The following is a 12323-nucleotide window of genomic DNA, read 5'->3' on the forward strand; positions in this document are numbered from 1 at the left end:
ACCTTTTGTAATTTAATGCCCACTTCTGGCTGACAAAAAATGAGAAAACATAAACTGGGTTTTAAAAATGCGTTATGCTATACTGTCAGCTGGAATCACCGAAATAAATATTCTGCTCCCCCATCACTGCCTGCCATTAGGAATTTAATGTGTTTATGGATATATTTCCTCACAGGCTTTGAGCTTTTACTGGCGCATTCTTTGTCACTCCATTGGGGGGAACAGTGGAAAAACAAGTTTGTCTCTACCTCATAATGGGTTGTGGTTGGCATGGTGATATTCGCATATTATTGGTCGTTAAAATGATGCTTTGCATGAATTAGTTTTTATGTATGTGAATTCCTGCACATAATCCGAAATAACTATAACTGGCTTCGTAAATTTACCCGCAATGTTTTTCTTAAATTCAATATCATGTAATTCAATGTCAATACTTCTAGCAACCAACCACATGGCGCTCTGTGACCCACCAGTGGTCTGATTGGATCTAATTAACATTTTTAATCCACATTACGTTGTCAACTTCATAAAAGTAAGTTCTCTCGAGTTTGCCCAAAGAAGGCTGAAGCCGCCTGCTTGTCTAGCCTTGGTATTTCCATAAGCATTTGTATTTCTTCACAACTCTCTCTTTTATTTTCTCTCACTCTGAGTATCTCTCTTTCCTTTGACCAAGTGCTTCTTTTCCTTGTGTTTTCTGGGGCGTCAAGCTTGGCTGCTTGGCAATGGCTTCTCTTTCAAATGCTGTTTCTATTGCTCCACTGTCACAGCTCACTGGCCAGAGACTGGAGTGGCAATGGAGGCTTCCGCGCAGTGCACCACTCATACGTTTCCCAATGACGCTCATTGAAAAGTTGATTTTCTGCCTGTCTGGAACAATAAGACAGCTTGGCATATAAAGCTCTCCTGGAGAGAACACAGCAAAATTGAGCTCTCGAGAGCAGGTTTTCATTATGTGAGGTCTGATGAGGAAACAGTCATGTCTAATTTTACATGTATCATTAAGGGGGTTTAATTCAGTATTGGTGAATGAGCTGAAAGGATTTTGTTGCAGGAAAAGCGACACTATAATTGACGGTATTATTTCTGAAACTTATTGCTGTAACACGTGAACCAATACAGAGATCCCCAAAAACCACCATTAAACACCTGTACTATGTATACTGCAGTTGTCTCTGACACCGTGTCAACCAAATCTGAACATTTTAAACATCACAAAAAACATATTTATTGCGCAGCTGTATTGATTTATGTTGTGCATTAATCAACTTTCCTTGTACTAACTCTTAAGTCTACAAGTCACACCCCTCCAGTCAGAACACTTGTAAATATAGAAACACACATCTCACAAATAGCATGAATCCCTTCAACAATATGTGGACCCTCTGCACTGTCTGTCATTGTGTTTGTCAGGGATCATTAGAGACTTGACACACATCTGGGCACAGCTGTTCCACCTGTTATGGGGATTTGACCCACTGACTCGGAGCTTGTGCAACATGGAACTACTGCTGTAAATAAATTGCTTTGTTGTTGTCCATGTGTTGGTGCATCTCCTCCTGTCACAGACCAAGACCCGAGTTGTGACTTATCCTTTGAGGCAAAACTGGACTGGAAAATTTCAATCGAGTCTGACGAAACATAAAGCATGAATGCACTACACTGTTGTTTGTTCACAGATATTTCAGGAGAAGTAAATCCCATTTGAAATCTTGCTTGAAGCACTTCTGTGCATGTGAGCTTTAAACAAAATAGATAATGTTACATTGTATTATTTTGTATTATTGTAGAGAAGGAGAAGAAGAAGAAAACGGACTGACTTAATGCTTTTTTTTTTTAAGTTAATGGGTCATCATGAGTTTAAATCATGGATGTATTATATCATGGGTATCAGGCTTCTATGTTTACGACAGTCGCTTGCTGCGACAGCGAAAATAGGCGTTTTACGGCAAACGTGTCTGCGTACGGAAAGCTTGTTGTTAGCCGCACAGCTAGCTACCTGCTTAAGTGCAATTTACGCTCTTGCTTCTTTTTTACGAGCTCAAGCAAAACACTCGTACGTTTAGGTTATTTAACCCGGTGACATGGACGTCGGAGAGCTTCTGAACTATCAGGTAGACGTTTTATTCAGCTCGCCAGTGGGGATCTCGCGCCTAGCTCTCCTCAACTTGTATCATTCTTAGCGTTGCTAGCAGTGACCGGTGGCCGCTAGCGGGCTTTCGGTTCGGGCTCGTTATTCACTTTCGCTGTGTCTGTTTTACGTTTCCTGTTTGTTAGCCGACAGTGACCGTGATAGCAGACCATCTTGACTTTATGTCGTGTTTACCGACCAAAAACGTCAGCAGCTATAGCGTGGACAGGTGGCTGAGACCCTAACGTGACACTTCAGCTCGCTGTAGTTGCCCAAACTAGCTCGCATGCAGTCGCAGGTAGACTCAGGTGGTCAGTGACAGATTGGTCAAAGGCAGCCGGTAAAAGATCAAACTGCTTGTTCGTGGTTTGTTCTAAAAGTTGTCATTTTTCTCAGAGCAGCTGCTGCCTGGTGTAAGGTGTGCTTTACTTAATGTGAAACAAAGAAGGAGATCAGTATGATTCATCAAAGGTCCCCGTTGCAGTGTTTCCTTGATGAGCTCCTGTGGTGGGGTTTGCCATGTCCTCTCTTTATGTTCAGGGATACTTGTGTGGGATAAAAGAATGCATTTAATTGCTTTTCTCCAAATAAATTCTGATGCATTACATGTCAGGCAGGACACCTGTCTGCTTTTAAGTTCCTCTGTGTGTGTGTGTGTGTGTGTGTGTGTGTGTGTGTGTGTGTATGTGTGTATGTGTGTATGTATGTATGTATGTATGTATATATATATATATATACACACACACACCACCAAACAGACCAAATTCTGGTGTTTGATCATGAACGTTACATTTCTCCACCTCCTCTCCTCTGGCAGCCTGATAGAGGAGCAAAGCGTCCCAGGGACGGGGACGGAGGAGCAGCGGGAGGAGATGAAGACTCCCGAGGAGGGAAGCAGCTGAAGGGGTTGAGTGCCAGGGAGTTGGCCAGATACCGGGAAGCAGGACTCGAAGTAGGGGGTGAGGGAGACGATCTGACCGGGAACAAGAAGAGGATCCTGGAGAAACTGATGGACCAGGATGAAGATGAACCTGAGGTGTGTACAATTGTTCATGTTGTTATTACAGATGTGTTCCATTTGTTTCTCTGCAAAGTGGCATGTATTTTTTTTTTTCAATGATGATGTCAAAAGCTTTTCAGTTGAAAATGTCTTCTTCTCTTGTTCATAGTTTTAAACCGTGCATTTCAGCATTGAAGTACAGCACAGCGTGTCACAGAAAGTACGGTCACCTTCACTGTTGGCTCACAAAAACATGAACATTCTGTTTACATATTTTCCCTCAGCTAATGTCTCACCAAGACAAATACTGCTGTTTCCTTTAGTATGGGAAGGTGTCTGGTGTTAGTGTGGGGGAGGGTGGTGATGATGTCACTGTGGTGCCGAGTTAAGGGTGTTGACAGCTGAGTGGAAGAAGCTGTTCCTGAGTAGAGTAGGAGTACTGGTGATGCGTTGAGCTTTCTGGTCTGAGGCAGAGCACTTGCCATACCAAAATGTGATGCAGTTAGTAAGGATGCTCTCGATGGTGCAGCGGTAGAAGTTCACCAAGATCAGAGGAGACATGTGGATCTTCTTCAGTCTCCTCAGGAAGAAGAGACGCTGGTGTACCTTCTTGACCAGGGTTGAGGTGTTACAGATCCAATAGAGGTCCTGTGCGATGTGGACACCCAGGAACCTGAAGCTGGAGACACGTTCAGCCTCCGTTCCATTGATCTGGATGGGGGAGTGTGTGCAGCGCTTTGTCTTCCTGAAGTCCACAATAAGCTCTTTGGTCTTCTCCAGTTGTTATGCACCACTAGGCTTATTGTCCACACTGGGATGCAGTAATAGGATAGCATTGAGCTTGATTTGGCAGAGGTACTCGCCATCACCCAACATCCACACCTACCATTCCTCTTATAAGAGCAAATAGTTCAAACCAGAAGTTGAACCCAGCCTGGCTCACATTTAGATATGCAGGGAAACCTTGCCACACATGGCATACTGTATGTGTACACAATTATTGTCACAAAAACGTTTTTTTCTCCACTTTTACGTTGCTGCCCTTTAACTCCTCCAAATATAATCAGTTCAACTTCAAATCTTGTCAGGACAATCTGGCAACATCTTTGATGAAAAGTTCTGAAAACATTTTTTTCTTGCATTTTTATTACATAGCGCTACCTACTGGGAACAATTCACCGCTGCTTGCAGCTTTTAAAGTCTTTTAAAGTGTGTTTATTGCAGCAGTTTCCTCAGTTAAAGGCTTTTGTTTTCTTTCTCTCCATCTTCCTTGTTAAATCTTTTCCTCCCTTCTCCTTCACTTATGTTCTCATGAAACAGGCAGAGCCGGTGGATGAGAGTTCAGTGAAGAAGATGATCCTGACCTTTGAGAAAAGGTCGTACAAAAATCAGGAACTGAGGATTAAGTTTCCGGACAACCCAGAGAAGTAAGCTCATTACTGGGTGTTCACAGTGTTTGTTTGTCATTAAAACTCATTTTAATTACTGATATTCTGTCTGGGAATTAGGCCAAATTTCTTGTTTTCTGGTAAATCTATAACTGTGTGCCTCACTGTCACTGAAATGAAATGTATAAAACAAAATGTATTATTATAACCAAATTCATCTACTGCACCTTAAGATCAATGGTAACATAGAATGCTAAGATGTTTACCAAATTGTCTCGCCCCTCCTAACCAGGTTCATGGAGTCGGAGCTGGACCTGAACGACATTATCCAGGAAATGCACGTGATCGCAACAATGGCAGACCTCTACCACCTGCTGGTGGAGCTCAATGCCGTTCACTCCCTGCTGGGCCTCCTCAGTCATGAGAACACTGATATCCTTTCACTTCTGAATGAAACAATATGCATGTACATTGTTTCACCTCTTTGCCAATATTTCAATCCTCAGTAGGAGCGGTGGGGTTTCAGGGCCTGAGAGTCGCATACGGGCCAGAAAGTGAGAGATGGACGAACATGTTGGTGTATTACATTTTGTGGGATTTGTTCACAGTGCAGTCTTTTTGACCGTCCATGGCGAGTCTGACAGTGTTCTCAGAGCGCATTGCTCTTCAAACACAGCTCTGTAGTCCTTAGCCTGAAACACATGTTGCCATAGCAGTGGTGGACCTGCTGCAGGAGCTGACGGATATCGACACGCTCCAGGAGAGCGAGGAAGGTGCCGAGGTACTCATAGACGCTCTGGTGAGTCAAGTGTTTACGTCCGTCTTTGATGGTATTGATTAATAATAATAATAATAATAATAATACTTGAATTTTATAAAGCGCTTTTCAAAATGCTCAAAGATGCTTTACATAGAACAGAGACAAACAGAACGAACTATCAGGTGAAAGGTAGGGAGGGGTCCAGATTGTTTAGGCTTTGTATGGGTGAGTAGTGGAGCCAGTGGAGGTTGCGTAGGACCGGGGCGGTGTGGTCATAGCGGCAAGTGGAGGTGAGCAGTCGAGCTACACAGTTCTGAACATATTGAAGTTTATGATGAAGCGGCACTTTGCGGACTGAATGCTTAAGTTTCTCAAGTTGCTCCGGCGTCCAAACCCGGCACAGGGGGTCAATTAACCGCATGGACCGGGTTCAACGGAGTGGAATTGCAAGACGGCCTCTTGGGTCCATGTTTACTTTCTGTCAGCTGATAACACAGCTGATAACACAGCTGATAACACAGCAGTATTGCATATCGTAAGTATTAAGTCTACAAAAAGACATTATATATCTATCTATTTGTACACTTGGGTATTGACAAAAGAAGAAAAAAAAAAACAGCTCCTCCCTACTATGATCAAAAAACTGATTTAATGATCATAAAACTGTGTGGCTCCACCCACTTAGCTTGTCAGCTTCTCGACGAGTGACGTTCGCTTGCTGCTGTTCGGCACTTGAGTGACGCCTGCCACTGACTCGCTGCAGACACTGTTGAGCATCTTCTATCGCCTTCTGAACTGTACAGTTAGCGCTCCCTTTTTTGTTGTTGTCAGTGAGCCTGTCGTGCTGTCAACGAACCAGGGAGGATCTTTGGTACCCTCTATGTGAGCTGACATTTAGAGCGACACAGACAAAGGTCAAACTGCAATAATGTGCTGATATTCCTATAATGGAAGAAAGAGCCGTGCGACCCCCACCCTCCCCACCGCTGCTCCTTCACGGCCGTCACCGTGACACTTAATCAAAGAATCCTTTGGCTTGAATGTGTCACAGTTAGCGCCAGGCTACGTCCCAGTGGCATTCATCAGGGTAGTGTTTTCTCACTACAATGAGAGCAACCTGTTTTGTGTGTGTGTGTATGTATATATATATATATATATATATATATATATATATATATATATATATATATATATATATATATATATATATATAAAAATATAACCTTTTTGTCTCCATTTCCCCCCCCCAGTATCGTGCAGCGCCGAGCAGGCAGCTGTTTGTCACCGGTTCCACAAAGACATTTAGATCTATTGCAGGATTGTTTAATATTCATGTGCTTGAGCATGCAGACACAACTTGGCATTAGCTCAATTAGCTCTATAGGCCATCTGACATAATTAGATTAGCCTTTTCCTGTGTCCGCATATACTGATGGTTGAAATAATGTCATGCTCAAGGATCGTTTGTTGTCATTATGCAACACAGGGATGCACAACAAAATGCAGCCGTAGCCCGTTTGCGACACAAGAAAAAACATTGATGTCATAAGGAATGCAAACCGCAGCAACAAAAACGATTCTCCTGGCACATAATATGGCCGACGTCTTGGTCCGGAAAGCAACGATTGAGTAAGGTCCCTGTAAAGACTGAAGGCTTCACTGTCACCCTATCCCGCTGTTGGTTTCGGCTAAAGTCCTATTTCATCCATCTTCTTGTGCTGAGACCGGTAGTGGAGTGGCCTCATGTTCTAGCTGGTACACTCGGCTCTCCTCCTTCTCCTCCCTGGCCACTTTGGTAGCATTTGGTCTGACGGGCCCTGGCTTAATCCAATGCCCACACTTCCCTTTTGTCATATATATGCCATTTGTGCTCCAGTAATGAACGCAAAAGTTAATGTCTGAAGAACATGGCACCTAAAGCATCATGAGGTTTTAGTTTTTGTGGCTCGCTGGCTGGTTAGTGTCCGATACTGTCGGGACGTGACAGTGGGCAAGACGGCATCTTCGGTGGGCCCACGGAGCTCGCCAGTTAACAGGGACTATATAAATGCAGTCCATTTGCCATCGCAATGGAGCGCCGCACTCCTCTTTTACGGCCGCTTAGGGAAAACGGTTTTCGGGCAGCAAGGCTTGGTTAAACCCATTTCTCCCTCCTCTTTGCTGTAAGCTCCAGCTGCCCTTGTCCTTGCTGCCAGAGGGCCAGGTGCTATCCTTGATAAGATGAATCGGCGGGTCTCCGGTGGCTCATAAATCGGTTTCTACCGTCCTCTTCTTTCATCTGTAATAGTACTTGCATCCTGCCAGTCGGTGCCCCGCAAGCGCCATTTGGTTTAGAGTCTCCAATGTTGACTTGACTGATAACACTTGGACGTGTTCAGAGCTCAGACAGGATTCGAGCTTCTTCTGCCAGGTCTTTTGTTCTTAAACGTCACACCGTGTTGCAAAATATAAGGACAAGGACTCAGTTGATGGACTTCCAACTCTGTGGGGAAAAACAGTTGTGAGATTTAAAAAAATCGTCCGTTTCATTTTAATACAAGAAGAGCTTTGTAAGAGCAAAACAGGTGTGTCAGAAACCCGACTTGAACTTGATCTTTCTGTGTCTGCAGTTGGAGGGTCAGGTGGTGGCCTTACTGGTGCAGAATATGGAGCGGCTGGATGAGCAGGTGAAGGAGGAGGCTGACGGCATCTATAACACACTAGGTAAGAAAAATGTCCCGACGAGGCTTCAGTCGCCGTCTGTCTTGAAGCAAACTGCCCTCCACATGAACAAAAAGTTCCGATTTTATCCTCCAAAAGAAACTTTCCATATCCTGGATTTATATTCATGTTGTGTCTTTGGAAGACGTCGGTCCATATCCTGGAACTAGTTTTGTACATGTTTGACTGGACCGAGATGGAGTAAATATATTATGGTCTGTATGCAGTACATTTCTAAGCTATTGGGCTTTTCATGAATATTAGATTTTGTTTTTAACGCTCACCCTTCTGCTTCCCATCCAAGGTAAAGACCGTTAGCGCCGTCAGCACTGTTGCTGTTGTTTGCGCTGTTAGGTTCTGTCTTCCGGCTCAGCGTTCGCCATGTTGAGAGCTGTGTGGAGGCAATTCCTCAATCGTGGATGTGTTTGGAATTTTGAATCTACATAAGCTTCACACGCATGCATTTTTAGCATGTTCCTGCGATCAGCGTGACCCACAATTACACTAAACCGGAAGACGCTCTCGGGAGAGATGCCTTTCTAAGGTGTGTCGAGCTTTGGGCAGCACAGCGACAGGGAGTCCTCCTGTACTTTATTGTGTTCTTTAAGCTTTCACAGTCGCTGTCTGGGTCTCCATTTCAATGTTATGGCAAAGAGGAAGCACTTTTAAACCCTTTTTTTTACGGTCCGTAACTCTTAGTTATGGAGAATCACAGTAGTGTTTGTGGCAGCATTGAACGGAGGGCCAGTAGAGGGCACGGGCCGGCAGATAGTTTGAGAAGTCACGGCCGCTGCATGCATCCCACTTTTATGCCTCTCAGCTCTTTTATGCGTTGAATGAGTCTACCGAGATGATTTTTTTCTTCTTTTTCTTCGTTGCCAGATTGAGGCAGAGTGTCAGGAGGGCTGTTTAGGGGTGTGTGTGTGTCTGTGTGTCTGTGTGTGTGTGTGTGTGTTATCAAGGGAGCTCTCCAAGCTTGAATAAGCCTTTTGTCTGCCTTGGCTGCTCCCTGCTCTGAGCCTGCTGTCCACCAGGACGCTGTCTGTCTGCTCTGTTTGAATCCCAGATAAAGGCTCTTTCCCTCTCTCCATCCTCTCCTCTAGTTTCTTTCTCTCATCATCTCCCTATCAGCTGTTGCCCCTCTCTCCAAATGTTGCGCTTCTCTTTTTTCCTTTTTATTCTCTCCCATGTTTGTTGTGCTGTTGCTACAGTCGCTCATTCCCTCAGCTTTCCATCCCTCATCTTTGACTTGTCTTCCCACCCCTTTGCCTCCCTTCTGCTTTTCTATCTCCCTTTTTATTTCCCTCCCCTCCAGCCCCTTTGTTTTTCTTTTTCTCCTTCCCTCTTCTTCATCACCTCAGTCTCTCTCCCTCCCTCTCTGTCTGTCCCCTCCTGCTGCAGTCTGCTCTGATAGAGATATCATATGGCAGAGACAGCTTTCTAATGTAGATAGATAATATTAGAAGACGCTGGGACGAAGAGATGACTGCCGTGTTTCTCAGTTCTCCCCCTTCAAAGTGTGCTTGCATAGCATCTGTACATGCGACTGACTTATGATTATGCCAGCAGAAAGAAAACACGAGTCGAAGAATGTATTTTCTCTTCTGATTAGTCTGCTTTTGGGTAGTTTAGAAATGTCACTTCAACCTGTCTTCCCCGCTGAATTAATAATGCATCATTCCCCCAGATTTTATCCCTTACACGCAACCACCCGAGCATGTCATGTGTGACAGCCACCAGGGTAGGAAATTTACATATCTTTTAGGGGGCAATGTTTGCCCCACTGACTGAAATCCAGGGGCATTTCAATAGAAATTGGGGGCAGTTTTTGAAATGTGTGAAATAACATTTAACCTTTGTTCAAAATAATAAATATACTTATTTAGGCTTACAGTATATGAGCAATAGTCATCAAATGGCAACAATAACACTATTAGGCACTAGTCTACAGATTCAAAGTGATTTCTTAGATTTTTTTAACAAAAGAACAAACAAAACATAAATCAGACAATCATATTACATTTTATTCTTATTTCTTTATGGTAATTCCTTGTTATTACATTTTTTTTAAACAACTATTAACAATTATAACTTTTTTCTTTCTTTTTCTTATAATTCAAAATTATATTTATTGATTTTTTTGTTACCTTAATCACGTTGTACCTACTAGGGGTGGGAATCACCAGAGGTCCCACGATTCTATTTTATACTGCGATATATTGAGTATTGCGATTTATTCCCTTTTTTCCACCGCAAACTGTCAACATATTGTATTTAAGAAGATCAAGTTTCATCTCACTTCAATCATTTTTATTGCAGCAAAATGTGATTGTCAAGCAGACTAACTGACCAACATGTCATCAATGTTGTCATTGAGCTGGATGCGCCGAAGAGGGGGCGGGGCTTATTTCTGTGCAGGTTTTATTTACGGCTTCCACCATGGAAATAACCACTCTTTCTGCTTCATACTTGTTGTGGAAATCCCAAAAACATTGGAACGTCAAACGCCCTCGTGTCTGGGTTCATAATATTATCCGTAGCCGCACACGGCTTGGTGGATGGCACGCGAGGAAGTGCGTCTGAATGGAGCGTCGCGCATGTTGTCCTATGTGTTGCGCAACAGCTGTGAGAGCAGCGGCGCTACAAGTGACGGGAAGTCCAGACGGTTGATTTAAATGCGGACGGCGCATTTCTAAGTTCATTAAATTATCAGAATTATTAGAGGAAATTATGGGGGCATCTTTTGCCCCTCTCCTAGTGATATCAGGGGCAAAATTATATTTCTTAGGGGCAGTTTTGACCTCGTGTATTTCCGACACTGACTGCCACATGCTCGGTCTATAGGCCTTCAAACACCGAGGGTCAAGGCCAATAAACAACACGGAAATGTAAAATCCTTTTCCTGCAAATGTTATTTGGTCATGGCTTTAATTGTGGAAGGTGATCTGGTTTTTGCTGTCCCAGCTCCCAAATTTGTAAATGTAATCAGAGTTTTATACTCGCAAGTAGGGATGGGTATCGTTTGGGTTTTTTCTAATACCGGTGCTAAACCGATACTTTTAAAACGATACCGGTGCTAAACCGATACTTTTAAAACGATACCGGTGCTAAACCGATACTTTTAAAACGATACCGGTGCCTAAACGGTGCCTGAACTGATACTTTTTTTATTGCCAAGGCAATTTTTTTTCTTCAAATTGAACAATATATTAACCTTTTAAAGTATACTATAAATATGAATAAATAAATACATACTAAACACTTGTCTTCAAACTGCAGCTTCAAGCCTTTTAACTTCAAACTATAAACAATATATATTTAAAAAAAGAACAGACAAGCATCAGGTGGCCTGATGGGACCGTGTGCAACAGAACTCAGACACTGTTGATTCTACAAACTGCTGCTTTACTGGACTACACGTCATCATTAATATCAACTTGAGAGATTTGTTCCATGAAGGCGAGGACGGGCGTTCAAAAGCTCGTGTCTCCAGCGGTCTTTGTGTGCGCACGCTGTGTGTGTGTGAGCGCTGGAAGCCCCGCCCCCTCGAGCCCCGCGCTGCATGCAGGCGGACACAGAGAGCGCAGGAGTGCACTCTGATCCGCGCTATTTTAATAGTATGATACATCAACATCTTATTGTTTTTAACGTGCGGGTACCGCGCTACCTTTTCAGTATCTATATACCGTGCAACATTACAGATTAGTGTAAAAAATGATTTTTTAAATCGGCTCAGGCAAAGGTTCCCGGTACCCAACCCTACTCGGAAGTCAAACTTATTTTCCTTCATGGGCCACTGAGCAACTTTCATCGGAATGAATGGGTGCCTACCTCTAACACTGCATCCAGTTCTCTTCATACATCCATTGCGCTAGCTTTGTCAAGGTTGAAAGGAATAATAAAGGTCTCCATTTTTGTTCGGACTACAGAGCCTACGCATTATTGTTTCTTAAAAAAATGGCGCAAACCAGGCGGCAGCCACCGGTTTTGCTGAGTGAAGCCGATGCAGAAGTGTCTTTTTCAATCCAACATGATAATAGTTCATAATGCACTTAGAATCAAATACATCATAAAGCAGAGTATGCTTCAGGGCGGGATTACTGTGATTGAGCCGGCGTCTCTACTTGACTCCAAATATGGTAACTTTCGTTCATCGGTTGCAAAACTAGCAACATGGCGACGGCCGTAGTCCAAGACGGCCGGACTCGAGGCTTCATAACGTCAGTCCACAAACCAATGGGTGGCATCACGATGACTACGTCCACGCAACTCAGCCGGTTCCGCACAACTTGATTGGTTGATGCCTTTATTTGCAGTGCTGGAGTTTAGAAAAAAAGTGTTGCTTTT

General features: G+C 43.5%; 1 protein-coding gene across 1 annotated transcript in view; it reads left to right on the plus strand.

The window, feature by feature from the left end:
• The first annotated feature begins 2042 nt into the window (after positions 1-2042).
• Positions 2043-12323, plus strand: part of ctnnbl1 (catenin, beta like 1) — a 48237-nt gene continuing 37956 nt past the window's right edge. The window contains exons 1-6 of the mRNA XM_079226334.1: positions 2043-2111; positions 2946-3164; positions 4449-4555; positions 4809-4950; positions 5220-5315; positions 7886-7979. Of these exons, the coding sequence (XP_079082460.1) occupies positions 2082-2111; positions 2946-3164; positions 4449-4555; positions 4809-4950; positions 5220-5315; positions 7886-7979 (688 nt within the window). The 5' untranslated portion in view covers positions 2043-2081. The remainder of the gene's footprint in view (positions 2112-2945; positions 3165-4448; positions 4556-4808; positions 4951-5219; positions 5316-7885; positions 7980-12323) is intronic.

The sequence above is a fragment of the Taurulus bubalis genome (assembly GCF_910589615.1).
Source record: "Taurulus bubalis genome assembly, chromosome: 11".
NCBI lineage: Eukaryota > Metazoa > Chordata > Actinopteri > Perciformes > Cottidae > Taurulus > Taurulus bubalis.